Source organism: Loxodonta africana, chromosome 1, assembly GCF_030014295.1.
Source record: "Loxodonta africana isolate mLoxAfr1 chromosome 1, mLoxAfr1.hap2, whole genome shotgun sequence".
In the NCBI taxonomy this organism is placed as follows: Eukaryota; Metazoa; Chordata; class Mammalia; order Proboscidea; family Elephantidae; genus Loxodonta; species Loxodonta africana.
The window spans coordinates 91,791,350-91,819,077 of record NC_087342.1 but is presented as its reverse complement, the minus strand read 5'-3'; the positions used below and the strand labels follow the sequence as shown (position 1 = coordinate 91,819,077).

Here is a 27,728-nt window from a genome sequence, read left to right as displayed (position 1 = left end):
AAATGACGGTGGTTTAAATTTTGAAACAGTTTGTATCAGTGACAAAACAGTTCTGACTGAAACCAGTCTATAAATTGCACTTAGCAACATGCTGTAACAATGCAAACAAGTAACCCATCCCCAAAATCATTTTGGAAATATTTTTTTCATCCTTTTATTATTCTTTTTTAACAAACAGCCCCAGGGATAGGGGACCAGGTAAGGGGGAAGAGGTGAAGCGAGGCCCCAGCCCCACGACCCCTCCTCACCCACCCCTTTCCCCCTTATATATTTATAATCTATATACAAGCCCTGGGGCGGGGGGGTGGGGGGGGGTGGGGTGGGGTGGGCAAGGGGAACTTCCCATCAGCGGGGTGGGGGCAACCCAGGCTCCTTGTCCCCTCGGGACCCAGGCTCCTCTGCCCGTCGAGAGGGCCCTTCTCGAGAAGGCGGTCCTGTCCGTTCCCAAGGTTTAGGCATCCAGCGCAGGGCATCCGGGGGAGAGGACTGGAGGACAGGAACATGAGGAAGAGTAAGTCATACTTGGAGGACAGGGACAGGAAACCAGGCAATAATTCTTGAATTCAGATTCACCTGCTGGTAGAGGTCGATGCGCTGTGTGCGGAAGACTCCGCTGTAGGTTGAAGGCGAGGCCTTGAGACGGGAATTGAGGCCAGAGAAAGACCTAACGGAGGAAGAATGTTTAAGACAAGTCTAGGGTTTGGTTCCAAGGGTAAGAAAGTCCTTGGGGGATGGAGTCAGCATCCCCGTTCCCTTCTCTTACCTTCCAGCTGGGGGAGTACGTGATGACCCAGGTCCCCCGAGGTTGCTGCTCAGTTTTCGATAATCTTGGAACGGCTTCAGTTCCACTGGGTGCAGCTTAAAGAAAAAAACCTTATGAGCCTCCAGCCTTTCAACCCATGGGTCCCTACACCTTATCCTTAAAGAGTTTCCTATGCCTCAGTTCCTGTACCTACCTCTGCTCGCCCCAAGCTAGGCGGGAAGGGCCTGGCAGGTGAAGGCAGCACCCGAGTAGCAGGAGCAGGTGGGGGCCGCACAGCCAGGCTGGGGGGCTGCAGAGCAGGGCCCACCGGTAACAGAGAGAGTGGGGGTGGGGCAGGAGGCGGCGCTGGTGGCAGAGAGCTGAAGTTCATCATGGGCAGCTGTGAGTCCACCATGGGCAGAAGCATCTGTTAATAACAAATTTGAGTACATGTGTTGGGATACAAGGAGGAATATGAGAAACTCAGAAGCACATAGTCAAACCAACAGAAACAAAGCCAGAGGTTGAAATGAGAAAATGGCAGGCAAGGGGAGGTGGAAAACAAAAGGTACCTGCTGAGCAGGGGCCCCTGAGGGGAGGAAGCCATTTTGGCCACCAGGCTGCAGAGTAGAATAAAAATCCGAGGGTGATGGCAGATCCTGGCGTACCTGTTGGGAAATGGGAGAGACATGTGAACTCCTCCAGAAGCATTCTTACCCAGCCTCTCACTGCCTAATCCTAACACCTGCCCACCTCTTACCTGAAGCAAGGGGGGGTCTTGCAAAGGGCTAGGGCAGAAAGCTGGAGAGTAGAGAAAGGAAGGTGGAGGGTAGAGAACTCCTCCAGCTGGCAACTTCCCCAGTTCTGTTGCTTGCAGTGCTGAGAAATCCAGAAACTGGCCCTTGAGAGCTACCCCAGAGAGCAGTGCCGAGGGAGGGGCTGGGCCAGGGGGCAGGTACAGGGGCTGTGACCTGAAAAGAAAGCAAGAGGGGGATACCAGTCAGGGCACAAAGACCCAGGAAGCCATTTCCTCCTTTAGTCTGAGTAATGCTTTAGGCCCACTAACCTCTGATACCCCAAAATAGTCCTCTTTTCTCTCCCCTGAAACATAGTCCCACTTCCTTCTGACATCCACAGGCATATGGTTCTTACCTGTAAGGGTGCAGTGGGGGGGTTCCAGGGCGGAAGCCCCCATTGTTGGGATGTAACTGAGAATCTATGGCTCCCCCAGAGACCTGCAAGAGAAGAGCAGGGCTGAAGAGCTCCAGGTTTTCTGGTCAAGAAAAGCTTACCTACCCCACCCACTGAAGTAAAATACAAGGAGAAAAATGGAATAACATAAAAAAAAAATAATAAAATAAAATGGTGTTTTAAAGCTGTACAATTTGAAAACGCTCAGCTATGAGAGACAGCAGGCAAATGGAAAACAGGGCCTACCTGAGAACCGGGAGGCCCAGGGCTGCCATAAAAGACCTCAGGGTACAGGCGCTGGCCTGAAGAGCTGGGCTCAGGGCCACAGTGCCCAGAGCTCAGGTTTTTGGATTGTGGTTCAGCAGAGGCAGAAGCGCTGGGGAGCAGCTCCCAGTCTCGGGATATGGGGACGGCCTGGGAAGGAAAAGCCTTGTCAAGAGGCCGTCAGGACATCCTCCATGCCCAAGTCAGAAATCTTCAGAAATCGAAAGCCTTTCCACCAACTCTCTCTCTCCCACTCACCTCAGTGACTGATGCCGTTAGCTCCTTCTCTGCTTTTAAGCTGTCTCCTACCACTAGGCACAAATCTGAATCCTGTGGTCATGAAACAGGGGAGCTTATTCCAAGATTCAGACATGTCTCCTGTGTCCCATCTCCAGCCCCTCCCTTTTCTCCACCCAACCCAGGATGCCCACAGATCCAGTCTATGCAAACCTTGTCACTAGCGCCAAACTGGACTTGGGGGCCAGGTCGGTGGGACTGCCGGAGGGAGCCAGGCTCTGGGCCTCGGTCTGTACGCTGTGATCGTTCTGTGCCAATGGGGCCAGGGGGCAGGGGCTGCTCCTGGGGTAGCTCCTGGGTCGGAGAACACAGTAAATGCGGATGGGGAGAAAAAATCCATTGCCGTCAATTTGATTCCGACTCATAGTGACCCTACAGGACAGAGCAGAACTGCCCCATAGAGTTTCCAAGGAACAGCTGGTGGATTCGAGCTGCTAACCACTTGGTTAGCAGCTCAGCTGTGAACCACTACACCACCAGGGTTCCTAGGGAAGCCAAAATGAGGGGCTTCCCAGAATGCACAAGCAGACGGAAAGGGAAAAAGAAGGGCCAAAGTCTGATTCCTGGAAACACTCCCCTTATTTTTTCTTGGTCTTTTACCTTTCTGTCCGCATCGTGGGGGGCAGGTGGCCGTCTCCTAGGCGGTTCAGAGGGTTCAGAGCCAGGTGGACCCTCACTAGAAACAGCATTCAGAGGTGAGGGGCCTCCAGGCCGTTTGGGGGGCCCCTCTGCTGCCCCCTTGAGTCCTCCATCAGGGGAACTTCGCTGGCTGCAGGGACCTGATGACACCTGAGAGTCCCCACTCAGGTCTACCCCGCTGTCAGACTGACTCATCTGAAAGAAAAAGAGGAGATATTAAGTCAGAGTAGAAAGCACCCCAATACATTCCTGATCCCCATACCACAGACAGACAAACTAAAGAAAACAGCTATATGAGCCTAGGCTCAACCAAAACGTGGGGAAGTATGGCCAGTGCGCCACAAAATCTCACCTCCAGAGAGCCAGATGCTCCCTCCCAGCCTCACTCACCTCAGTGCCAGCCACATCCTCAAAGGGGCTCAGGGGCTCCATCCAGGGCTCCATGGAACCAGGCTGGTAACTCTTCCGGCTAGTGGCTAGAGAGGGGAGCACCAACCAGAAAAGAGGAAGTGTAAAACAGTTCTGAAGCCCATCTCTTGCTCTAATCCCTCCAACTTCTTCTTGCTCAGTTTACTCACCAGTATGTAAACGATTCCAAATGTGAGGGGTCAGGACCTCAGTGCCTGAATCTCTGGACTCTCCCCGAGGCCCTGGGCCCTCAGGCTTAGGGCCCAAGAATCCAGAGCTATGAGAAGATGGCAAGGATTCCTAAAGATTAAAAAAGGCCAGAGCCAAAACATGACTTAGGTGGAAATTAGCGAATGCTGGCAAGTGGGATATACAGCGAGGTGTGAGAGCAATGACGAAAAAAGAGATACAGGAAGAACAAACAGTGACTGATAGCAAGGCCTTGGATATAAACACAACGAAAAGAATAAAAGAAAGATAAAATGGTAACCAGGGAGAACCTTCAGGAGAGCAGTGAAGCACCTCGAGCCCCACCCCTCACCTCCTGCAGCAGCTCCGGTTTTCTGGGAGGCCGTTCGCGCCTTTTGGGGGGGAAGGGATTAACCCCGGCAGAATCCCGGGGAGTCCCACCCACCCCCCTCACCACTGGGCCTGGCTCCTCGAAGTGGGGGTCTGGGGAAAAAGGAAAACTGTCAGTGGTTCCCTTGCTCTATCCTTTACCCTCGTTTTCTCACCCTGTGCCACCTCCCAGCCCTCCCCTGGCTCAGCACCTAGCTTTCTCTGAGGGCAGAAATATTCCCACCTTTCCCTCTTCCTGCTTACCAGGACTGACCCCGTTGTTCCTGACCCTCTGGGGGTCATACTGGGTTGGGGGCCGAGGGGAGGGACCCTGAGGGGTTTGGGGAGGCCCAGGCTTGGGCCTTGAGTGGCCCCCTGGTGCAGCTGCACTGCCTTGACGGTTGCTGAGCTGGGCTAGAGCCTGTTGGATGCCAGCAGGGTTGCTGTGGATGACTTGGTCCAGGCGGAAGACAGCAGAACTGCTGGGGGGTGGCGGAGGCAGAGGGAGCCCTGGAGGCCGCTCCTCCGGAGGCCGGCTGGAGAGAAAAGAACCCCAGCTCCAGTATTCACTAATCGCTATGCTTCCTCTGTAAATCGAACATCTCAGTCTTCCTACTTCCTTCCCTTTCAACCTGACCCACTCAGTTAAAACCAAAGTGTTTTTGAGCCCTTCTTTAAACTTCTACGTGTACAGGTCTACAGACTGGAAGGCCAAAAACAAAGTGTATGAAAGTTCCTGATGTTATCACTTCATTTACTTTACCTAAACATGAAAATCTGAGCTTGTCACGAGTTCACCTGTCATTCCATCTCAAATCCTAGTGCCCAACTACATTTCCCCCAGGATTCTCCCCTTCCACGATTTTCTAACCCTAAGAGTCACTGAAACAGTCTGCCTCCCACCCACCTTCGGTTCTTGGGAGAGGGCCAGCTCCTCTTGTCACCTCGTCCTGGGCCAGTCCTGCCCCCGGGGCCCCCGCCACCTCCTCCACTGCCACTGCCACCGCTGCCAGTCTTGCCCCCCGGGCCTGGGCGCCGGTTCTGTCGTTCCATGCCTGGCCGCTGACTTGAAAAGCTCCGCTTGCTCAAATCCTTGGCTCTCTGGCTCAGATCTCCACGAGGCACAGGTGAAACACCTGGTCCAGCTCCACCTCCACTGCCCCCAGGAGCTCCTACAGTCTTGGGGGTCAACAGCGCTGCTGGGGGAGCCTCCTTGTCTCCCCGACGTTCGCTAGCAAAGTCGCTACTCTCCGATGCAGTCTCCCATTCCTCGTTAGCTTGATCTGAGTTCTGGTTTGACAGATCAGGAGACTTGGCAGCTGCCCGGCGCGGCACTGGGGGCACTGCTACTGTTGCAAGAGCCTCCTCAGGCCCTGGGGCAGAGGCTGGCAGGGCCAGGGAAGAGGGCTTGCCCTCAGCCCCTCTAGCAGCATTCTCCCGTTCCTGTTTCAGCCTCCGGAACCGAGGCGGTTTGTCCTGCTGCTGTGCCCTTCCATGCCGTCTCCTTCGGGGCCGCTCACCGTCTTCCATACCCATGCCTACGTTGCTGCATCCACTGCTGCCTCCCCGGGCCATGGGGGACAGAGGCCCTGGGATCAGCTTCTCTTTCAAAGGTTCCTTACTTGGTTGCAAGGGGCCTGTTGGAGGCTTCTTGGGGGCCAGGGACTTTGCTGGAGGGCTCCAGCCTGGGCAAACAGGAGGAGGGGGCCGCCCTCCCCCTCGGCCGCGGCGTGAAGGCACTCCTCTGGGAGTGAAGACTCGCCCACCCCGGGCAGTAGAGAAACGGGCTGGGGCTGGTGAAGGGGGGGCTCCTGGTGGTGGAGGAGCAAGAGGAGCCTGAGTGAGTACACCCTCCTTGGGTGGGGGGGCCTCCTTGTCTGAGGGGGCCAGGTCACTCTCATGGGTCTCACTGCCTGTTTCTGAGCCCCGCTGCCGGCGCCGCTTGGGGATTTCTTCATACTCTGAACCCTCGCTTCGTGTCTCACTGGCAGTGCGGCCTCGAGGAGCAGGTGGGTGGTTTGGCCCTCCTGTCCCACCTCCTCGCCCATCATCTCCACGAAACTCTCGGTAACTGCGGAACTCCCGGCTTCGGGCTCCCCGCCCCCGTCCCCCATAGGTTCCCCGAAAACCCCTCCCTCGGGCAAAGTACTCGCCCCGGCCCCGACCCCGGCAAGAGGTCGGCCCCACTCTTTCGTAGGAGTAGTCCCTCCGAAGCCTTGGAGCTGGGGAAAGATTTCCACTGGGTGGGGACTCCTTGGGGCCCCCCACCTTCCCTTTGGCTGTCTTGAGTGGGTCTGGCTTTGGGACTTTGGGAGTTTCATCCCCCTGTTCAAGGGGCTTGGGAAGCAGCTCTTCAACTTTTGTAGGTGGTAGGGGTTTCTTTATAGGCCCCGCTCGGCGGGGAGGGCCCCCTGGCTCCTCCAGAGGGATTCCCCGGCGACTGCTGCCTGGACGTGGGCCCCACCGGGTTTCTGTGCGGCTCTCTCTGCGTGGTGGTGGAGGGCCCTGGCCGCCGCCTCCAACTCCACGGGCGGGCTTTCTTCCTGCTTCTGGCCCTGTCAACTGTGGAGTCTCCTCCCTGGGGGGTTCCTTCTTGGGTGGTGGAGCTTGTATCTTTGTTGCCTCATCATTGCCTGGGGGCCAGGGGAGTGGACGAGGCCCTGGCGGAGCTGGTTCCTCCAGTGGGAAGCGAGGGATTGTTGGCCCAGGGGCTCCATTCTCAGGGAAGCCTGGGTAGCTGGCCAGATAGGGTGGTGGGGGAGGTACTGGAGGGGTCTCACTTCTGAAAAAAAGACAGAAAAATACAGAAATAAGTTTCTCAAAAAGTGAAAGTGGGCTAACTAGGTGGAGAGAGGAAAAGCTTAATAACATAGGCGCTCCTTTCTAGTTTGTGTCTAACGTCTAACAAATCATCAAAAGTAGTCTTTCTCCTGGGCCCAGTCCTCTCACCAGGCGCATACCATGTCTTACTACCCAGACTCACCTCATCCCCTTGTCATCTTCATCTACAGCCTGGCGCAGGGGGGAGGATAGCGGGCGGGGGTCGGCGGGTGTGGTGGCAAAGACGTCCCCTACCCAAGTCAACTTTGGATCCACTGGTGGGGTGCCCCGTTCGCGGAGCAGTGGGGGTGCATGACGCTCAAATGGCTCCGAGCTTGAGCCCCCGCTGTCTGAGCGCTCCCGGGGAACTAAACCTGAGAAAACAAAACAAAGAAATACTTCAATAACCCTTTCCTTCACAGGATCTCTTCCCCAAGAAGGATCTCCCCAGTCTAGTCCTTCCTGTGAGTCAGTTTCTCCTCCCCAGTGAGACCCCACCATCTACCTCACAGGGCCAAGGAATTCCTCTACCCGTCCTCCTGTGGCCCCTTACCAGAGGGATGCACACCGGGAGGGTAGAAGTCCAGAGGGGGCCGGCCCTGGAGGAGCCGGGGATCCACATAGGGAGGAATCATCATCCAGCGGGGATCAAAGTTCATCGGGGGCATGGGTGGTGGCCGGCCCAGAGCACCTGGGTACAGGGCCTTGGGGGGCGGTGGTGGGGCCTGTGGAGCTGGCACAGCCCCCATGGTCACAGGCTGCGGTGGTGATGGGGGCACTGGGGCAGCTGGGGCAGAGCCCTGTTGGTGCTGCTGCCACTGTTGCTGCTTCAGGAGCTGCTCCTGGGAAAGAAAAAAGGAGATGAGAGAAACATCATAGCCCCACAAACAAAAAAGGAAGCAAAGAAAAAAAAATTACACTTAAATGTAACAAAACCCCAGACTAGATGTCAACTGATACAGCTGAGATACAACTAGAACCCAGGAGAAAACTTATGGAATGGGCGAATGCTGCTGAAGCCAGGGAAAGGCAGCCCTTACGACGGCAGTAACTGGACCTCACCTGCTGCTGCCGCTGGAAGCGAGGAGGCAATGACTTCTGATACTTGGGGTAGCCTAAACCCTGGCTGAGGGGCTGCCGGGTTGGACCAGCCCCATCGCCCTTGGGTTCTACCTTTGCGGCCGGGGGTGTAGCTGGAGGAGGAACCTCTTCTGGTGGTTCAGGACCCTCTTTTGAGGGCAAATGCAGTTCCACTGCATTGAGGAAAAGAAAATATTCAAGAGTGGCCTAGTCCATCAACAGACATCCCATAAATACCTGGAACATTTCAGTCCTTAGCTCCTCTGAAGGAGAAGAAACCCTGGCTTCCAGTTAAAACCCATGAAAATACTTCCTGGTCCATCAAGAGTCAATGGTGGTGGCAATAACCTCCTAAGAAACCGCTATAAGGACAAACGCTATCTGTCCCATTCTAGGCCTATGAAAAGCGTTTTCAAGTCACTACTTATTCTGGGACCTGGTAACAGAATCTTCCTTCTGATACCTGTATATGTTATCTGCTGTTCAAAAAACCAAAACAACTGCCCTCTCCATCTCCTCCCATCCTTAACACTTCTGAACCCTCTACCCCAACAGAAAAGGGAACTGACACCTGGTAGTGCTCATCCCCATCTCCATACCTGGGCTGGCTTCGAAGCTGCCACTGCTGGTGCTACTGGTACTGTCACTACCACTCATAAGGGTGGGAGCTGGAGCCACAGGTGGAGTGGGGGTGGACTTGGCAGGAGGGGCCTGTGCTGGCTCTTCAGGTTCTTTCTCTGGTGTTGGGGCTGGTGCTGGCGGTGGAGCTGGAGGTGTGGAGGGTTCTTTGGGGACTGCAGGTGGTGGAGCTGGGGCAGGTGAGGCAGCGGGCAGGACAGTAGGCTCTGCCTTGAGCCGCTTGTCAGGTGCCCCAAACTTCTCATCAAGCCGCTTGAGCTTCTCAGCGCAGGCTGCCCTGCGCTCCTCCTGCATTCGGCGCTCCTCCTCCTCCCGCCGTCGCCGGGCCCGCTCCACAGCCAAAGAGATCTCAGATGATGATTGTTTTCGCCGCTGCCGCCATGCCTCATCCTCATCTTCGGGTGCAGGGGGCTTGCAGGGGAGGCCCCCGCGATCCTGTCAACAGGAAGACCAGGCAGGGCCAGGATTATCAGTCAGTTAAGTTTACCACCTCTTTCACAGCCCAATCAACTGCCTCTAGCTATGGGATGCAAAGACCAGGCCTCTGGGTTAGTGGCCTTTCTTGGCAGGGCCAAACTCATCATGCTCATCTTTTCTCTGTTCCCCTTCTCCTTTCAGGTACCCAAACATCTAGGCCTCCTTGTTCTTCATCACGAGCATCCCAATTTCTATTCCTTTTCACCCAGACTACCCTAAACCTTTTCAAAAATGCTCTGCAGCCCTAGCACTGCAGATAGCCTACTTCCAACCCTCCCTCCAACTTTTTCTATTATTGCTTCAACTACTTAATTGACATTCATCTCCCACAACTGACCCTCTCGACCCTCATTGTAGACACTCACTGGGTAGTCCCCAGGGGGGCCCCAGTTCCCAGCGGGGCCCCTGTGTGGTGGGGGTGGGGGAGGCTTTGGGGCAGGAGGTCCTGGCTCTGTCTCTGGAGGCCGAGAGGTCTCTGCCCAGGCTGTCTTGGGAGGGGGCAGTTCGCTGCTGGGGGAGGTGCCCTTTTTGCCATCTGCTTCAGGGGGCCGTTCCTCACCAGCAGCTGATTGAGAGTCCTTGCTGTGAGCAGACCAACAATGGAATTAAAGTCAGCTGGAACCCAGCTCCTCTAAACATACATCACTAAAGAAACTGAGCACCCTCCTCTCCCCATATGGCCCTAACTCACTGGCCCTCAGCTCCCTCCTCATCGGAGTCTCGCCCATCTTCCTCATCGCTGAACTTGAGCTTCTCAGTGTAGTCAACCTCCTCATGGGCCCCTGAGTGGAAAAGTGAAGAATAGTAATCTAAGCATTTTTCTTTCTATCTCGGCTATCTTCCTGGGATGAACAAAGCAAGCACTCGAACTATAACAGGATGCACTACCAATGCCACCCCCTCTTAGGCTCCTCTCTCTCTGAAGTCTAGACCAACATCTCTGAGTCTTACCACATCCCATCCCAATTCTCACTTCCTTTTCAGAACTTTGCCAGGCTTTGGCTTTCCTCCAGCTATCTCCCCTGCCGTTCATGCTATGCTTTCCCCTTCATATCGTTCATCAGATTTTACCTTTTTAACACCCAAAATCTTGGCCTTTATTACCTACTTACCTGCCCAACCATCATCATTTTCCTGGTCCAACTGATCAAATTCTTTGAGATTATCTTCTTTAAGAATGGAAGGCCGACCCACAGGCTCTACCAGGCGCATTGGTGGCCCTGAGCCCCGGGGGCCTGCCACACGAGGGAAACGGCTATGTATACAAAGAAAGGTAAGAAAATAAAATAAAGGTGGTATGCTGTATACCAAAACACAAGACTGAGTCTCCTAGAAAACCATCTCCTTCCCCAAAAGGCCTCCCCTACTCCAAACCAAACCCAGACTTGGATTGCTCACCTGGGCCCATCAGGAGTAGGATATCGGTAAGGCCCCTGGGGTCCATAGGGTGGAGGGAATGGGAGATAGGGGGGATACATCTGCAAAAGGGCCCAAAAGTAGCTGCTCAGAGGAACAGTCAAGTAGCCTGCCAGCTCCCTAAGCCTACTATCACATCCTCCCCACCCTCATTCTATCCCTCAGGCTCCTACTTCCCAACCATCCCCTCCTCCAAGGACTAAGTCCTGATTCCTAACTCCCTAATTTCCAATTCAACCACGACAAAACAAGATATCCAAACTCACGAAGGGCGGCATCATTCCGCGGTAGGGAGGGAACTGGGGTGGGCCCGAAGGCTGCAGCCCCCCACGAGGGTCATGGCCATGATGAAGTTTGGAGTCTGGGCCCTCCAGCTCATCAGGGCCATGCCCACCTCCGTCCCTCCAAGTTGTAGAATCTGTGTTTTGGAAAAGACAGAGAAGAAATCGATGATTCAGAGACAAGTGAACATAGCTGAAAACAATAAGAAAAATGGATAAGCCAACACTTAGCTCCGAAATACAATAAAGGAAATGTCCTGGCCAAAAAATAACATAACAAGTGAGCGTAAACTACAAAGGAAACCACTTACTTTGGGGGCGGAGGCTTGGTCCGGGCCCAGACGACTGTTCGGCAGACTCCCTTTCCTTGGCAGCTTTGTCCTGGTCTCCAGCTGCCTGCAGGGTCGGAAATTCCTCTCGAGAGAATCGTGACAGTAGGCTTGATGCCCTTCCACCTGTTAGGGTTGGGGTGCAGAAAAGGAGAGAGCAATATGTCTACTGAGGACCCACCATGGAAACAGAAGGCTCTGTCTTAGGTACCAAGTCATCAGGTTCCTGCCTTCGAACCCACCCCCCCTACAGATTCACCGAGAAGCAAGGTCAGTTCTGGAACGGCCCCCACCCTCTTATGAATCTGAGGCTTAAACCTCTTTATGAACTCCATGAAATAGAATATGGTATCTTAAGATTTAGACAAAGAGAAGCAAGGACATGTCACTGAGAGCAGACAGTTCAGACCTCCTGCCCACCACGGTGCCTAGACGAAACTTCCCCAACAGCCCTACGCTCACCATCTCCGTGTGCTCCATGGGTGACGCTGGCTTGTGCCCAGGACTTTACCCCGCTTGGAACCGAAGGAGTGTTCTAGAGAGATGATGAATGGGGATGTGGGTGGTGGAACTACAAGCTCCCCCCACCCCTTCTCCAATAATATCCAGTTTTCCAGGTACCTCGGGGGCTGCTGGGGGTCGTTTCGGCTGGTTGGAGGCAGGCGTCTGTGAAGCCGGCAGTGGCTGCGATTCCGGCGGCTGAGCGGTTGAGGCATCGGAACTGAAGAGATGGTAGAATGGGAAGGTTATCCAGAGACTGAGATGTCTCCCCTACTTCTCCAACTGGTGGAAGGTGGGGACTGAAACCAGGCCCATCGCTACCAGTATTAAAAAACCCAGTGCCGTCGAGTCGATTCCGGCTCATAGCGACCCTATATATATACATGTATATACGCTGAAACAAAATAGTATTAAACCATGTCACACTGCACAAGCAGACTTGTTTTTTCACTCTTTCTCTCCATCTATGGCAGAAAGCTAAAGGTACCGTTTCTTAGTCATGTAACAACAGATCTAGAATAGGGTGGACAAAGAACTCGCTGGTTCTCACGCAGCTGGGCTAGACCAAGCCGCAGCTCACCCTTAAGTTCAAGTTAAAATATTCATCACTCTAGGTATCCTAAGCCTCTGTCTACCTCTTGGGGTCGGACTGCTCCTGTTTGCTTGCCCATCCTGTCCCGTCTTTTGGCACTAATGAGACGTTGGGGTCATTGCCTTTGTTCTCGGCTTTCAGGCTTGGAAGGTTGGCTGGGGGTGGCATACGTCGGGCAATGGCAACTTTCCCAAGACTCTGCAGGCCATGGCGAGGGGCAACTGGAGAAAAGGTGGAAGGGGTCAAAAACGACTCGCATGGAAAACCTGACAGCCTCCCACCCTATGTCCTGTTTGGACATCCTCAATGTCTTATTAACAACTCACTCCAGGCTTCACTTAGAAGCCCATGCCTTCCCCTGCCAAGATGCTTACTAAGAAGGCTGAAAGATACATTACATTCGATGTGGGATGGATGAGCTTGAGCCTGCAAGTAGCGAGCTGGCCCCAGCCTTCTCCAAGTCCACATTTCTTTGCCTCCAATTCTTACGTGTACAAGGACAGGGAACCACAGACACGCCTTTGTAGGAGGATAACTGGCATTCACCCAGAGCCCAGAACCCACTACAGGATCCAAAGTAAAGTTGGGAAGTCTCCAGTGCTGACCTGGTCTTTCAGTATCTCTAGTATAATCCTGTTCCCCTTCAAAGGCCTCTAAAATGTATGCTCTGCTTATCCCTATATCTGTATACCCATTGCTGTCCAGGCGATTGACTCACTGTGACCCTACAGGGCAGAGTAGAACTGCCCCATAGGGTTTCTAAGGAGTGACTGGTGGATTCAAATCGCCAAACTTTTGGTTAGCAGCCTGAGCTCTTAACCACTGTGCCACCAGGGCTCCCCATTTATGCCTAGACTCCAGTTATTAGGAGCATCTTTGCAGGACCCTCACCAGCGGGTTTCTGGATCTCTAAGGACTTGCCCTTATAGGTATCAAACAGGTTGAGCGAGGAATACTTCTTTCCATCCTTCCCCTTGGCAGTCGGCCCCGAGCGATCGGACATTGCGCTGGAAGCTCATTGAGTACGTTGGGTCCTGCAGGCACCTCCCCCAAAACGTGCCGGAGCCTGTGAGTCAGACATCAAGTACTTCAGTTTCTGCCCCCTTCACAGATTCCAACAGAAGCCTAGAAGCTCCCTTTTATCCTCATTAGCAACCCATATATGTGGCCCTTTGGTGTCTTCTCTCTCTCCTGCTTGTTCACTCCCCAGTCCCTTTAAGCAACCACGTTAACCCAGCTTCCACACAGTCCAAGTGCCATGTTCCCTCTTTCCCCCAGATACCTCTTGCCAAGGAAACCCAAATAAAAATCTGGTGTCCTCCCAGTGTAAACGCTCTCCCCTTTGTACCAGTCTGCGAAGGGCAGCAGCCTCGTCACTATCCCAAGTAATAATCTCTTTCCCCTCCACCAAAATCATTTACAGACCTACAATAAAACAGGGCAAGTCTAAGCCCCCAGAGAAAACCAGAAAGAGGCACACAACTCCATCATGCAAAGGACTGAACTTTAAATCATTTATTTATTGGACACCAACTCCGTAACCATAACCCAGGGCCCTGTGCTCCAGGCTCCGTTCCCAGCAGCCTCCAGTCCTGTCTGGGGAGGTTTGCAGAAAGGTATGCTGGGAGTTTAAGAATTTCACGAACTTGCTCCACCAGAATGGGAGCTGGTGCCAGAAAAATCCCCATGGTACAACTCGGGGTTTACATACTCCCAGGCCACAGAACCCCAAGTATTTGGAATACTCTATTTTTTCCTAAACTAGCCATCCATCCCAACTCTTGGAAAAATGTGGTCTCCAGATGAAATAAATACTGGCGGGCACTGGTTTCACCTACGTAGATCTGAGAAAAATCACCATTGAGCCACCCCCAGAGCACCAGGTAACCATGGGGCCAAAGACAGGACCAACAGTACCAACTTCATTTTCCTAAGAATATCCCTATGTAGTCGTTTTTCTCCCTAATGCCCCAGCCTCTGCTCCCTAACCAGACCCTACTTTCCTGCTTCAGTCGGTTCCAGAGTGACCATGCATTAATTTATTGGTGTGGGGGGGGAGCAGGTTTGGGGAGGGAGGCACTGTAAAGGAAAGAGATAGTACGTGGTGGAAAGTAAGCAAGGAAATTCAGAAGGAACCGGGTGAAAGCTAAAAATATAGGAGAGAACTTTATGACAAGATAGAGGTAAAAGAATGGAGTACGCTTGATAAGTGTTTATGGAGACCAACCTGTGAAAACAAGTAACTGAAGAAAAAGGAGATAGAAGAGTCATGGGGTGAAAAGGCTAATAAAGTAGAAGGTGTGAAATATATGGAAGCAGGAACGCTAAGAAAAAAATAAGGACGTGAAAGAGTAAAGAGGCAGTGTTAAGACACCCAAGGAGACAAGGGGGGTTGGGATATAAAGAGGGGTGACAGGAAATACAAAAAAACGAAGAAAAAGAAATTGAGGAATGCAGAAAGCAACGATGTGAGATAAAAGCAGACTGGGAGCGACTCGACGCCAAGAGGGGCAACAAGAAGGGGAACCGGAGTGCTGGGTGATGGGAGGGGGGTCCAATATGGAGGAGGAAAAGGAAGCTCTCGTTGAGGAGGACCGGCTGGGGCAGTCCACCCCAGGGCGGAGGCGGGGGAAAGGGCTGAGAGAGGGGAGTGAGGGACCAGGAGCGCAGCAGAGGCTGGAGATTACGAGCCCAGGAATGGGGTCGCCCCATGAAGCCAGGAAGGTGAGTAAGAAAGGAAAGAGTAGGTTATAGACCCCGAGAGAGTGACTAGGGGTACCGGCCCGTGGGTGGGGGTACTGGGGGGGAGGGGCGCGCAGGCCCGGCAGCAGGAGGACAAAATGGCGGCTAATGGCAGCTTCTCCTCCCCCCTGCCGTCGCCGCCGCCGCCGTCGCCGCCGCCACCGCTGCCACTACCGCTCCCGCGCCGGAAAAGGGCGTCAGCTCTCGTCTTGCCCAGACTCACCTGGCCGGGTGCGCGGAGGTCCGGGACCGGTGCCTAGGGGCTCCCCGGGACGGGATGGAGGTGGGGCGGGGGCGGATGGCGGCGGATGGCGCCGGGTTCGGCTCCTCCCGTCTTCCTCGCTCACTCCGCGGCTAGGCTCCGACTAACGGCCCATCCGGGCAACCGCCGCCCCCGGGAGCGCCCCCCCACCTCCGTCCGCTGTGAACACGCCTACCTATTTGCATAAAGGGCGGGGCGCCTTCTACCCTACCCCTCTTTACTTCCAGGGCTGTCCTTATTTAAAAAAAGGCAGGGCGTGCGGAGCATGCGGAGGTGATTTGCATAAAGAGGAGGGACTTACAGACGCTAGGACACCGGTTGGCTGAGGAGGCGGGGCTCCGGCGTCGGCCGTTGATACGTGTAGAGGAGGCGGGAATGCGGCGCCGGCCGGCCGGGCGGTTGGGACGCAGAATTTACACGACGGACTGAGGAGAAAGAGGTGGAGCGTGCGTCCTGCGTATGTGGAAAGATGGAAGCGGAGAGACATAGGGCGGCGACAGTGGAGGGAAGCGATGGAAGATCCGTGGTGTTTTTAACGGAGGAGAAGGGGAGAGATGATAGGTGCGGGAAAGATTAGCTGCCGGTGGGCGGAGCTTACGTAGACCGGGGAAGAGTCGCGTCCTTTCGCGAGGGGTGAAAGCCCTCCTTTTATTAAATTACGTCATGCAAATGAGGCGGATAGACAGGCCAATCCAAGGGTACAGGGGAGCGTGTCGTCAGCACCACACAGTGTAGGAGTTCTTTGGGTAATTCTGTTGATTTGAATAACGTATGCAAATCATTCGAACAAAGGTTAGGAATGACCTGTTCACCAAAATATCGGCAACCAATGGCTAAGATGAACATGTATTTTTATAACCTGTTTTTTTTATTATTGTGGTGAGGATACTTGTATTTTTAACGTTAGTGCCAATTTGTATTCATAATGGGTTTTACAATATGCAGTAGTACTGGTATTTCCCCCCTTTGTCTGCTGTTAACTGACTGTAGAACCTTCTGCTCCAATCAGACCTATTACCCCGTCAACAAATATATTTTGAAGGCTTACTCAGTTCAGTGTTAACCATGGAGATATGCACAGAATGTTAAAGAAGTACGAAAACCAAAACCAAATCCATTGCCTTCCAGTCGATTATCTGACCATACTTGGTGAGGTTTAGAAATGCTTCGAATAATGTGAGTGTTTGTTGCAGTTATGAAGAACTAGTTAGAACTTAGCCAGGTTTGAGGAGACGGGTACATATCTCAAGCCTAGTGAACAGATGAATGAAGGCATGGGTTTGGGGACCCATGCTTAGGCTGATGTGGTTAAATAAAGGAACTGCTTTTCTGTTATTGTAGATGAGGGTGGAAAAGTTAGCAGGAATCAGATATGATTTTTTTCCTGTGGTACACTAAGATATTTAAGATGACGTCACCTCTCAAATTTCAAAATGATTCTCTGTCCCCTCTACCCGGCCAGCTACCACCTCGTTTCTTTGCTTGCCTTTGCAACAAAGCTTCTTGGAAAAGCTAAGCATACTGTCTCCAGTTTTCTTTCCTTTCACTGTCTCTTAAACCCACTCCAGTCATGCTTTCACCCCCACCCTCTACCAAAACTGAGTTGGTCAAGGACATCCAGTCTTGTGACTTGAAATAAGATTTATATATACTCTCATGACTTCCAAAGGTGTATCTCCCAGACCTGTGCCTGGAACTCTGAACTTGCATATGTAGCTATGTACTGGACATCTCCTCTTGGGTATCTAACAGATCACGTCAAATTCAGAATATCCAAAACTCTGGTCCCTCAAAATCTCTTCTATCCACAACCTTCATCTCAGTTGATGGCAATCTGAAAAAAATCCAGTTAAGCCAAAACCTTGGAATCCTTACTGACGCCTTTACCTCACTCCCCACTTTCAGCCAGACAGGATATTCTATCCTGAGAAAATATCCAGAATCCAACCTCTTCACTTCCACCTTAACCTGAGCCAACCTCATCGCTCACCTGTGTTACAGCTTCCTAACTGATCTCTCTTATTCTACCTCTGCTCCCACAGCCTCTTCTTTACACAACAGCTAGAGTGGGCCTTTTCTCAAAAAAAAAAACTCTTTTGCTCAAAGCCCTTCGGTGGCTCCCCATATCTCTCAGAATAAAAGCCAAAGTCCTTACAGTGGCCTACAAGGCCCTAGCGATCTGGCCCCAATCATGTCTCTGACTTTACTTCTTATCACTTTCCCTACCTGCTACTAGGCATGGTCTCACCCTGGGGCCTGTTGACTTTTCTGTCTGCACAGTTGACTCTTCCCCAAGAAATCCTTTACTCTGATAACACCAGTTCTTTGATTCATTCACCCACTCATTTGAGTTTTAAACTCAAATTGGAAGTTTATGATATGTTAGGAACTGCAGTGTAAGTCATATTATCCTCATTTTCAGGTGAAACACTCATAGAGGCTGAGTAATTTGCCAAAGTTACAAAGCTTGTAGTGGTGGAGAATGTTGGCTCAAGGTTGGCTCACTTGCTCTTTGTGAAACTGACCAAGGGTCTGGGGGATGTATTTTTTTCTGTGCATGTCTTTTCTTTCCACCTAAATTTCTTAAGGACAGGCTTCTTATAGATCTGAAATGCCAATCCATGCTCCAAACCATCTACACCTATTAGTAGACACACTATGGAATTGTTGATGGATTGCTTATATGGGCAAATCCTTGCTGTTCTTCCCTTGAAGGTGCTTCCTCTTCTACTAACCCAGGGGAAAAAAAATCACCCCCCAAAAGACCAAGCTGACCGGATCTGGAGGAGGAGGGTCCACCTAAATTCCTTAAGGACAGGCTTCTTATAGATCTGAAATCCCAATCCATGCTCCAAACCATCTACACCTATTAGTAGACACACTATGGAATTGTTGATGGATTGCTTATATGGGCAAATCCTTGCTATTCTTCCCTTGAAGGTGCTTCCTCTTCTACTAACCCAGGGGAAAAAAAATCACCCCCCAAAAGACCAAGCTGACCGGATCTGGAGGAGGAGGGTAATTTATTTAATTTACAGCTTGATTCCGGCTCACAACTGGAGACATTAGAAGCCCCTTCAGTCCCACCTCACCCCCCAATTCAGGGCAACTCAGAGATAGTTTTCTTGGCTGGGGGACCTGTTGGCTTCTCCTGTTCTCTCGCTTTCTCCTCATACATCAGGATCCTGGTTGGGATGGGAAGTGACACAGGGATCAGGGAGTATTCCTCTCAAGAGAATAATCTTATTCTGCTGAGAAAGTCCAGGAGAGGGTGGGAATTGTGAGGGTGAGAGAAGGTGGAGGAGCAGGGATGGCAGTGTTGAGGGCTGTGAAGATCAGAATCATGGATGGGGATGGATGGGACCTTGGAATGGTCCATCTAAAGATTGAAGAAATGGAAGCTGAGGTATATATAGAAGGTAAGCCTGGAGATAGGAGGAGGCAGGGAGAAAATGGGTAAGTATGGGGGAGACTGGAACTGGACTCTCACATTTTTAGGATGGCAGATCCCTTGCCCAACATCATCCTGAGGAAGTCAGGGTAGCTGAACGTCTCCCCAGAGCCTCTGGACACCTCCTGGATTAATTTCTTTAGCTCCAGATGGGTCTTGGGGACACCAAGTTTCTCCAGCATTCGCTTCAAGGACATGATATCTGGTGGCAGCAGATGGGGGAGGGGAGAGGAAGGGCAGTCAACCTCTCTCTCTCTTCCTGCACCCATCTCCCTGTTCCCATTCCCTTTCCCCCTACTCTGGTGGGTAAAGTACCTAGGCCAGGCCTCCCCCTTCCTAGGTCTGCACACTCCCCCAAATCACCCTTTTCTCACCGATTTCTCCGTCTGCATTCAGGTCAAACTCCATGTATTTCTCTGGGTGGGAGAGAGAGCAGGGAAGGTGATCCCTGGCTGGAGGGTCACAGGCAGTAGGCAAAAGCTGGGCAGGGGTTGAGGAGGGGCTTGCTGAGAAAGTGCTAGATGGGGAGAAGATACCGGAAGGACAAAGCAGGGCAGCCAGAGAAGCAGGAGGGTGGGGTGGGAGGGGGGGTTGGAGGTTGAAGGCCCTGTTAAGGTGTAGGGACCTAGAGGGCGGGCTGAGAGGGGCAGGCCAAGGAGGACTGCACCCTGGGGAGTAAATTTTGTGCCTCAGTGTCGCCTTTTCCTTTTGTGGAAATCCTACTCTCTCCCCCATCCCCTTCAATTTCCTGCCCCCGCTCACTCTTGAAGGCTTCCAGTTTGGAGGGCAGATCCTCATCACTGCTGTATTTAGGATCGTCCAGGAATTGCTGTGTATGTGTGTGTGGAGGAGACAGTAAGGACGAGGGTAGACCCCTGACACCCCCGCACCCCCTGTCCAGGGCCCCCATCCCCAGGTCTTGCCCACTTAGTTGTTCTGTTCTTCCTTTTACCTTGTTGATTTCTTCGAGTTGCTCTTCCTGCTGGGCCTTCAGCTGCCCAAAAGCTTTTCCCCCTGAGGTGGTACAAAGGTTCATAGACCCTCACCCCAGACCTGCTTCTCTCCTCACTCCCACACCCAGCCCAGTGGCATCTACGAGTCCACCTTCCTAGGCCAACTAACTGCCCTCCCAGATGCCCAGCCCAGGGATGTCCATCTGCTTGCTCCCATTTATACTCCTTCCTGCTCCATCTTTCTTACCCTGTAAATCTCTGATTTGACTCATGGCTCCCCAGATGCTGATAGTTGTAAGAAGACAGACGGAGCTAGCTGGCTGTCTTTTGCTGGCTTGTCTCTCCCACTGGCTTCCTCAGAGGCCTCTGTCCCAAACTTCCCCTTTCTCTTCATTCCCTCCTCCTCTACCTCCCAGGCCTCACTTCCCCATTAGCTTTTGCTGACACTAACACCCAGGAAGAAGGGGGAGTCGGGTGTAGAGTAGAGATGAGAAAATAACATTCTCCCAGATGTCTCTTAATGAGAGCCCTGTGTGTACACTGAAAAAATATTTTAATAAGCCATTGGAGGTGTTGGGGAAAGAGCAGTAAGACCTGAAAACCATATCCATTGCCATCAGATTGATTCCAACTCATGGCAACCCCATGTGTTACAGAGTAGAACTGCTCTGTAGAGTTTTCTTGGGTGTAATCATTATGGAAGCAGATATCCAGGGCCCTTCTTCCACAGTGCCACTGGGTGGGTTCAATTCGTCTACCTTTTTTTAAACCTGTGCTTCAGGTGAAAGTTTAAAGCTCAAGTTAATTTCTCATTCAAAAATTTATAGACATACCGTTTTGTGACATTAATTGCAATCCCTGCAAGTTGACAGCACACTCCCCCTTTCCACCCCAGGTTCGACCAGTTCCTGTCCCTTCCTGCCTTCTCATCCTGCTTTTGCACTGGAGCTGCCCATTTGGTCTTGTGTGTCTGACTGAAGCAAGAAGTGCATTCCTCCCGTGTATTATTTTTTGTTTTGTAGTTCTGTCTAATCTTTGTCTGAAGGGTGGGCTTCGGGAATGGTTTCAGTTCTGGGTTTAACAGTGCGTCCAGCAGCCGTAGTTTTGGGGGTTCCCCCAGTCTATGTCAGACATTAAGTCTGGGCTTTTCACTAGAATTTGAGTTCTGTTCTACATTTTTCTCCTGCTCTGTCTGTGAATCTCTGTTGTGTTCCCTGTCAGGGCAGTCATTGGTGGTAGCTGGGCACCGTCTAGCTCTTCTGGTCTCAGGCTGATGGAATCTCTGGTTTATGTAGTCCTTTAGTCAGGCTAATATTTTCCTTGTGTCTTTGGTTTTCTTCATTCTCTGCTGCTCCTAGTGGGATAGGACGAATTGACTTATCTTAAATGGCCGCTCGCAAGCTTTTAAGACCCCAGATGCCACACACCAAAGTGGAATGTAGAACATTTTCTTAATAAACTTCGTTATGCCTAGATGTCCCCCAAACTATGGTCCCCAGACCCCAGCCCTAGCTACCCTGTCGCTCAAAGTGTTTGGATATGTCCAGGAAACTTCTTAGCTTTTGCCTTAGTCTAGTTGTGCTAACTTCCCCTGTGCTGTTGTTGTCCTTCCCTTCACTGAAGTTGATCCTTGTTTACTATCTAGTTAGTAACTTCCCCTACCCCTCCCTCCACACCCTTGTAACCATCAAAGATTTTTTTGTGTGTGTTTAAACCTTTTCTTGAGTTCTTACAATAGTGGTCTCATACAATATTTGTCCTTTTGTGACTGATTAATTTCATTCAGCATAATGCCTTTCAGATTTATCCATGCCGTGAGATGTTTCAAAGATTCCTCTTGTTACTTATTGTTGCATAGTATTCCATTGTGTGTACGTACCATAGTTTGTTTATCCATTCATCTGTTGATGAGCACTTAAGTTGTTTCCATCTTTTTGCTATTGTGAATAGTGCTGCAGTGAACATGGGTGTGCATATGTCAATTCATATGATGGCTCTTACTTCTCTTGGGTATATTCCTAGGAGCGGGATTGCTGGGTCATTTAGTTTTTCTGTTTCTAGTTTTTTAAGGAAGTGCCAAATAGTTTTCTAAAGTGGTTGTACAATTTTACTTTCCCACCAACAGTGCACAAGAGTTCCAATCTCTCCGTGACTTCTTTAACTTCTGTTACTTTGTGTTTTTTGGCTTAGTGCCAGCCTTGTTGGGGTGAGATGGTATCTCATTGTAGTTTTGATTTGTATTTCTCTAATAGGCTAATGATCATGAGCATTTCCTCATGTGTCTGTTAGGCTCCTTCTTTGGGTGAAGTGTCCATTCATATCCTTTGCCCATTTTTTTTAATCGGATTATTCGTCTTTTTGTTGTTGAGGTGTTGCAATATCTTGTAGATTTTAGAGATTAAACCGTTATTGGATATGTCGTAACCAAAATTTTTTTCCCAGTCTGTAGTCAAACTGTCAACCTTTAGGTTAGTATTGTGCCACTTAGAAACCAGTAAGACCCCATAAGCATTTATTCTCAAGAACAAATGGTTTTCAAACAGGTCTTGTGGTTCAGGTAGCTAGAAGGCCCTTCAGTGTGTTGGGTTTTGTGAGTCTGGGCATACGGGTTTGGATAGGGAGCTGAGGCAGGGCTGGCTCTTTGGATGGGCAAAGAATCTGAAGTCATCTGGGAGCTCTGAGAGGTGCTAAAAAAAGACTAGTGCAAGGCCTAGAAAATAGAAACCTCACTGTATGGTGTATGGAAATGTCTAATGAAGGAGTTTTGATTTGTTTGCTGCAGGATGTGCAATGTAGCCCCCTCATTTTATCTCCTTTGAAATCTTTAGTACAATCTGCAGAACTCAGCAATATGAGGCTTTAAGTAGAGTCTTTGGGGAAAGTGGTGCTAGCCACTATGGATTCACCAGAGTGTGTGAGTAGCCTCTGATAAACAAGGCCTTCCCTAGGCATAACCTTTATCCCCTCTGCTGTTCTGTTTGCCTAGACTCTTCTAGATGCGAGGACAGGATATCACCTTCCCTGAGACCTCCTTGTCCAAACTCCCAGCCCAGAACACCATTCACCCTGCCCCAGCATTAATGGAGACACCTTTCCTTCTCCTTCCCCTCCCTAGCCTATTTCCCCTTTGCAGCTGAAACCATTTTACTTCTCACTGGCCTCCCCCTAACTCATGCAAATGGGGAGAGAAAACTAGAGTAGACTCTGACTTCTTGGCTTCTTTTTATTGCATCTGCCTGCTTCCCCTGTAGAGAGAGCTGCAACCCTGCACTTGCAGTGGTTTCATTGCCTGGTGGGAATTCATTATTTTATTCCTGTGTTCATTCAACAAACATTTACTGAGTGCTTACTATATGCCAGCCTTATGGGCAGCCTAGTCAGGGGACGCAGACAATAAAAATAAATAAATATACTAAAGGTAATAGGTGCTTATAGAGAGGAACAAAGTTGGAAGGGGGAGGGAAGTGCTAGAGAGATGGCTGCAGTTTTAAATAGGGCTATCAGGAAGGCTTCCCTGAGAAGACATTTGCGCAAAGATTTCAAGGGGAGTGGGTGGGAGGGAAAAGCTGTGTGGACATCTGGGAGAGGACCGTTTTAGGCAGAGGGAACAGCAAGTGCAAAGGCCCGGAGGAGAGAGCATATTTGGATATCATGGACTCGCAGGGAAGCTTGTGCAACTAGAGCCAAGTGCATGAGGGAAAGAGGAGAAGGAGATAAAGTCAGATTGGATAGGGCCCTGTAAGCCATTGTGAAGACTCTGGCTTTTGTTTTGAGTGAGATTGCTTCCCACAGTGGACTTCCTATCAAGGATGGCTTGGCGGCCTACCATGGTGGGATAGAGCTTAGATGCTCAGAAAAAGTATCTGGGATAGAGAAGGTCAATGTCTGCTCTGACTGTGTGACAGAAGTGAAGGCTTGAGGGTGACTAGAAGGGCAAGAAAGGGGCTCTGGTGGCAAAGTCGTTAAGCGCACAACTCCTAACTGAAAGGTTGTTGGTTGAAACCCACCAGCCACTCCATGGGAGAAAAATGTGGCAGCCTGCTTCTGTAAAGATTAACCATTGCTGTCGAGTTGATTCCAACTCATGGCAACTCTGTAGGGCAGACTAGAACTGGCCCATAGGGTTTACGGAAGCAGATTGCCACATCTTTCTCCTGTGGAATGGCTGGTGGGTTTGAACTGTTGATCTTTCAAGTATCAGAGCACTTAACCACTTTGTCACCAAGATGCCTTCCCATAAAGATTACAGCCTTGGAAACCCTATGGGGCTGTTCTACTCTGTCCTATGCGGTTCCTATGAGTCAGAATCAACTCGATGACAATGAGTTTAATGGGTTTAGAAGGGCAAGTGGTGGAGAAGGAAACCCAGGGCCTAAACACAGATATGAGGAAGGGCTGTGAAGAATAGACATGCAAGAAGACACCCTATCCCACCCAAACTCACAAATCACAGAGAGGGCTAGCTCACAGTATGTAGGGGCTGAAGGAGGCGGCGGGGAGGGGGGTCTGGGCAGGGAGCTGCAAGGGTGCGTTGTGTGGCTGCAGCAAGGAACCTACTGAGAACCTGGAAATAAAGGAAGTAGGTAACTCTCTGTCAGACTGCAAAGTCCAGATCTGATCAGAGATACACAGAATCTCCTTAAAGCAATTTAAAAAAAGTTTTTTTTGATTGTGCATTAGGTGAAAGTTTACAGAGCAAATTAATTTCCCATTCCATAGTTTATACATGAAATGTTTCATAACACTGGTTTCATTAAAGCAGTGTTTGATTCTCAAAGAGTGGTCCTTCCACCAGCATCAGCATCCCCTGGAAGTGAAATAGAAATGCAAATTGTTGGGCCCTACCCTAGGCCTATAGAGTCAGAAACTCTGGGGATAAGGTCCAACAATCTCCTTTTTTTTTTTTTTTTAAATTGTGGTTAAATACATACATAACAAAACACCTGCAAATTCAGCAATTTTTACGTTTACAATTCAGTGACATTGATTATGTTCATCATATTGTGCAAGCACTACCACTATTCTTTTCCGAATTATTCTACCACCATGAACAGAAACTTAGTGCTCCCTAAGCAATGACTCCCCCTTTCCCACTCCCTGCCACCCCTGGGGAGTCGTTGGGTGGTTAACGTGTTAGGCTTCTAACCCAAAGTTTGGAAATTGGAGTCCACCGAGAGGCACCTCAGAAAAAAGACCTGGCGATTTACTTCTGAAAACGTCAGCTATTGAAAACCCTGTGGAGCACAGTTCTGTGACACACATGGGGTTGCCACGAGTCAGAATTGCCACCCCTGGTAACCACTAATAAGCTTTGGGGTCTATACGTTTGCCTATTTGATGTAAGTGAAATCATACAATATTTATCCTTTTATGACTGACTTACTTCACTCAGTGTAATGTTTTCAAAGTACATCCATGTTATAGCGTGTATCAGAACTTCATTTGTCTTTAGAACTGATTAATATTCCGTTGTATGTGTGTACCACATTTTGTTTATCCCCAACAACCTGCTTTAAACTGGTACCTCAGATGATTCTGATGCGCACTTAAGTTTGAGAGCCACTGCCTTAAAGAAATAAAGTGGTTCCCAAGCCTGCAAGGCTTGGCTGAACCGTGGCTGAATGTGTTAATGTGGCTTAAGAATAAAGTCAGTGGGTAGTGGGTTAGCCTTGGAGGCATGAAGAAGAAGTCACCTAGGCCAAGGTTGTCAGTGACCAGCCAAGAAGTCAAGGAAATAATGCTGAGGCTGCTCAATAAAGGGACCTCCTAGTACCCCTTTGAGGATAGGGCCGCTTGTGGAATTGGGACCAACTTAGTTGCTAAGAGCCCTTGTTACGATTCTTTGTTCTCCAGGGAATCTGCCAGGTAGACTTAGGCCCCATGGAATGTGCCTACAGAAAGAGAATAAGCTGGCCAGAAAGGTGGTCTCTGTGTGTGCCCTGGATGTCTTCTGTTTGGCCCCTCCATTTCCCCTCTCCCAGTCTGCACTCTGCCCCAGGACACTAACTTGTACAGACCACATCAAAGGGCATCTCTAGCTTCCGGCTGGTTCAGCTGCTGGAGAGGCCCAGCAGGAAGATGGAGGAGAGAGAACACTGAGTTGGGGTCTTCATTTCCTTGGCTACCTTCCTGCAAGGTCTTCTGCTGGCTGAGACCTCCACCTGAGGACAGTGCTCCTTTCCAAGAGACTGGCTCCCCAGGGCTCTTTCCCAGGTTTCAGTAGCCCCAGGGATAGATTTCAGGTGGTCCGTGAACTCTGACTGGGAAATAAAAGTACGTCCTTTCCTCACATCTGAGACAAGTACGTCCTTTCCTCACACTTGCTTTGTCAAAGACCGCTTCACAGTCAAAAGTTCTTAAAGCCAAGCAACAGTATCCTTTGCACTGCTTTATCTTTATTTATTAAAATTAAGTTCAACATGCTTGCGTTTTAAATGTGTTGTTATTAATGCAGTAATAAAGAAGCCCATAACTGATTCTATCACAAATATTTACTAATATTTTGATACTTGGAACTCGATACAATTGTTTTATTGTATTGTATTTTATTTTATGCTTCACTAGACACCAAAGGGATTTGTGATGCGAAACAAGAGCCCCTGAGATAAACACTCCCTTATCCCTTTTTTTTCCCCCCCCCTTTGGTCTTGGGGTGGTAATAGCTCCTCTGCTTCTAATCCCAGGTTATAGCTCTATCCCGTGTGGTTCCCTTACACCCCACATACCATTGTAAATAAACTGTCCTCTTCAAATTGTGCTAATTTGAGGGTGTTACCTGTTTCCTTTTGGAACCCTGACTGATAAAGTGTGAATATGTGTGTATAAGGGGGGGGGTGGTTAGGGAGACTAGGGGAAAAGGAATGGACCCTTGCTGTTTCACTTTGTAAATGAACAAAAGGGCATCCTGGTGTATGCACTGGGCTCCCGAGCTTGGTTAACAGCTGTCCCTAAGGAGGGAAAACAAGTCAGGATTCAGAGCCTACAAGGGGCAGTCCTGTAGGAAGATAAAGAACTCGCCAATATTGCTGTTCCCAGAAGCTTTTCCTTTTCTAAAAAGGGTCCATGTAGGACTTTGAAAGGAACAATGGCAGCAGCTTATTTTGAAATCCTCCCTCTTCACTCCTGGAAACCATATACCGTAGAGCAATAAAGAGAATGGAAACACACACACACACACACATCATTTTCAGTGAAAGTAGAAGACAGAAAACCTACAAGCTCCAAATTATGCATATGTGTGACCAAATGCCAAGCTGGGCAGGCAGTCCCTGCTAGTGCTTCAGGGAAGAGCAGAGAAGGAGGGGGGCTTCTGATAATAGTAGTAAATATTCATTCCAGGGAGGACAGGCCTCACTCTGAGAGGGAAGTGCTGAGAGCAGGACTGACTGAACAGATTCAAAGGCTAAGATACGTCAAGAATGTTTTACAAAGTGAGTGAAGGGATCCACCATCACCTGTCTGTTCATTTGTCACACTGTCGTGGCTTTGCATGTTACTGTGATGCTGAAAGCTATGTCAATCACCAGTATTTCAAATATCAGCAGGATTGCCACGGTGGAAAGGTTTCAGCAGAGCTTCCAGATTAAAATTGACTAGGAAGAAAGGCCTGGTGATCTACTCCTGCAAATTAGTCAATGAAAACCTTGTGGATCACAACAGAACATTTTCTGACTTGCTTGCTTTAGACATGTCGTTAGGAGGGATCAGTCGCTGGAGGAGGACATCGTGTTTGATGAAGTAGAGGGCCTTCGAGAGCAGAGGAGGCTCGTGGTGAGATGGATTGGCCTAATAGCCACAACAATGGACTCCAACATGGTAGTGGTCAGGAGGATGATGCAGGACTGGACAGTGTTTTCTTCTGTTGCGCGTAAGGTCGCCATGAGTTGGAGTCCACTTGAAGGCATCTGTCACCTATCTGTGTATATAAAGAGGCCCAGAAGTGGCAGATCTCAGAATGGGTCAGCAAAATTCTTCATCTAATAAGTGCATCACCTTATTAAGTCCAGCCTATGAGGCCTCGTATGGAAGAAAAAAAAAACGCAAGGAAGTCTAAGGTTTGTGGTAGAAACTTTCTTAACCAGGAGAG

The 27,728-nt window shown here is 50.4% G+C and overlaps 2 protein-coding genes, 1 long non-coding RNA gene and 1 other non-coding gene across 6 annotated transcripts; 1 reads left to right on the top strand and 3 right to left on the bottom strand.

Moving 5' to 3' along the window:
* Nucleotides 1-129: 129 nt before the first annotated feature.
* On the bottom strand, nt 130-15,759 carry PRRC2A (proline rich coiled-coil 2A). Its single transcript, XM_003422209.4, has 31 exons — nt 15,200-15,759; nt 13,126-13,300; nt 12,278-12,455; nt 11,763-11,862; nt 11,604-11,676; nt 11,124-11,267; nt 10,798-10,949; nt 10,514-10,593; nt 10,228-10,370; nt 9,807-9,897; nt 9,481-9,697; nt 8,599-9,073; nt 7,982-8,172; nt 7,473-7,761; nt 7,083-7,293; nt 5,007-6,881; nt 4,364-4,635; nt 4,083-4,213; nt 3,712-3,841; nt 3,524-3,609; nt 3,095-3,328; nt 2,648-2,788; nt 2,456-2,527; nt 2,180-2,347; nt 1,895-1,977; nt 1,503-1,713; nt 1,315-1,410; nt 957-1,169; nt 764-858; nt 574-664; nt 130-486 (listed from the first exon to the last, which is right to left on the bottom strand). Exons 2-31 carry the CDS (start codon nt 13,235-13,237, stop codon nt 346-348), a joined length of 6,495 nt encoding a protein of 2,164 aa, XP_003422257.1. The 5' UTR covers nt 13,238-13,300; nt 15,200-15,759; the 3' UTR covers nt 130-345.
* Nucleotides 12,636-12,766, bottom strand: LOC111748682 (small nucleolar RNA SNORA38). The gene has a single exon (XR_002784298.1). It is a non-coding gene; the product is annotated as a small nucleolar RNA SNORA38 (small nucleolar RNA).
* LOC135231178 (uncharacterized) lies at nt 14,290-27,612 on the top strand. Its single transcript, XR_010321723.1, has 2 exons — nt 14,290-14,958; nt 15,466-27,612. It is a non-coding gene; the product is annotated as an uncharacterized LOC135231178 (long non-coding RNA).
* On the bottom strand, nt 18,245-20,023 carry AIF1 (allograft inflammatory factor 1). 3 transcript variants are annotated; one of them, XM_003422210.4, is made up of 6 exons: nt 19,890-20,023; nt 19,642-19,703; nt 19,452-19,518; nt 19,064-19,105; nt 18,729-18,891; nt 18,245-18,423 (listed from the first exon to the last, which is right to left on the bottom strand). In XM_003422210.4, the coding sequence occupies exons 1-6, from the start codon at nt 19,912-19,914 to the stop codon at nt 18,339-18,341; spliced, it is 444 nt and encodes a 147-aa protein (XP_003422258.1). In that variant the 5' UTR covers nt 19,915-20,023; the 3' UTR covers nt 18,245-18,338. The 3 variants fall into 3 exon arrangements, with proteins under 3 accessions (XP_003422258.1, XP_064139768.1, XP_064139777.1); XM_064283698.1 differs by lacking the exon at nt 19,064-19,105; XM_064283707.1 differs by lacking the exons at nt 19,452-19,518; nt 19,890-20,023.
* Nucleotides 27,613-27,728: the final 116 nt, after the last annotated feature.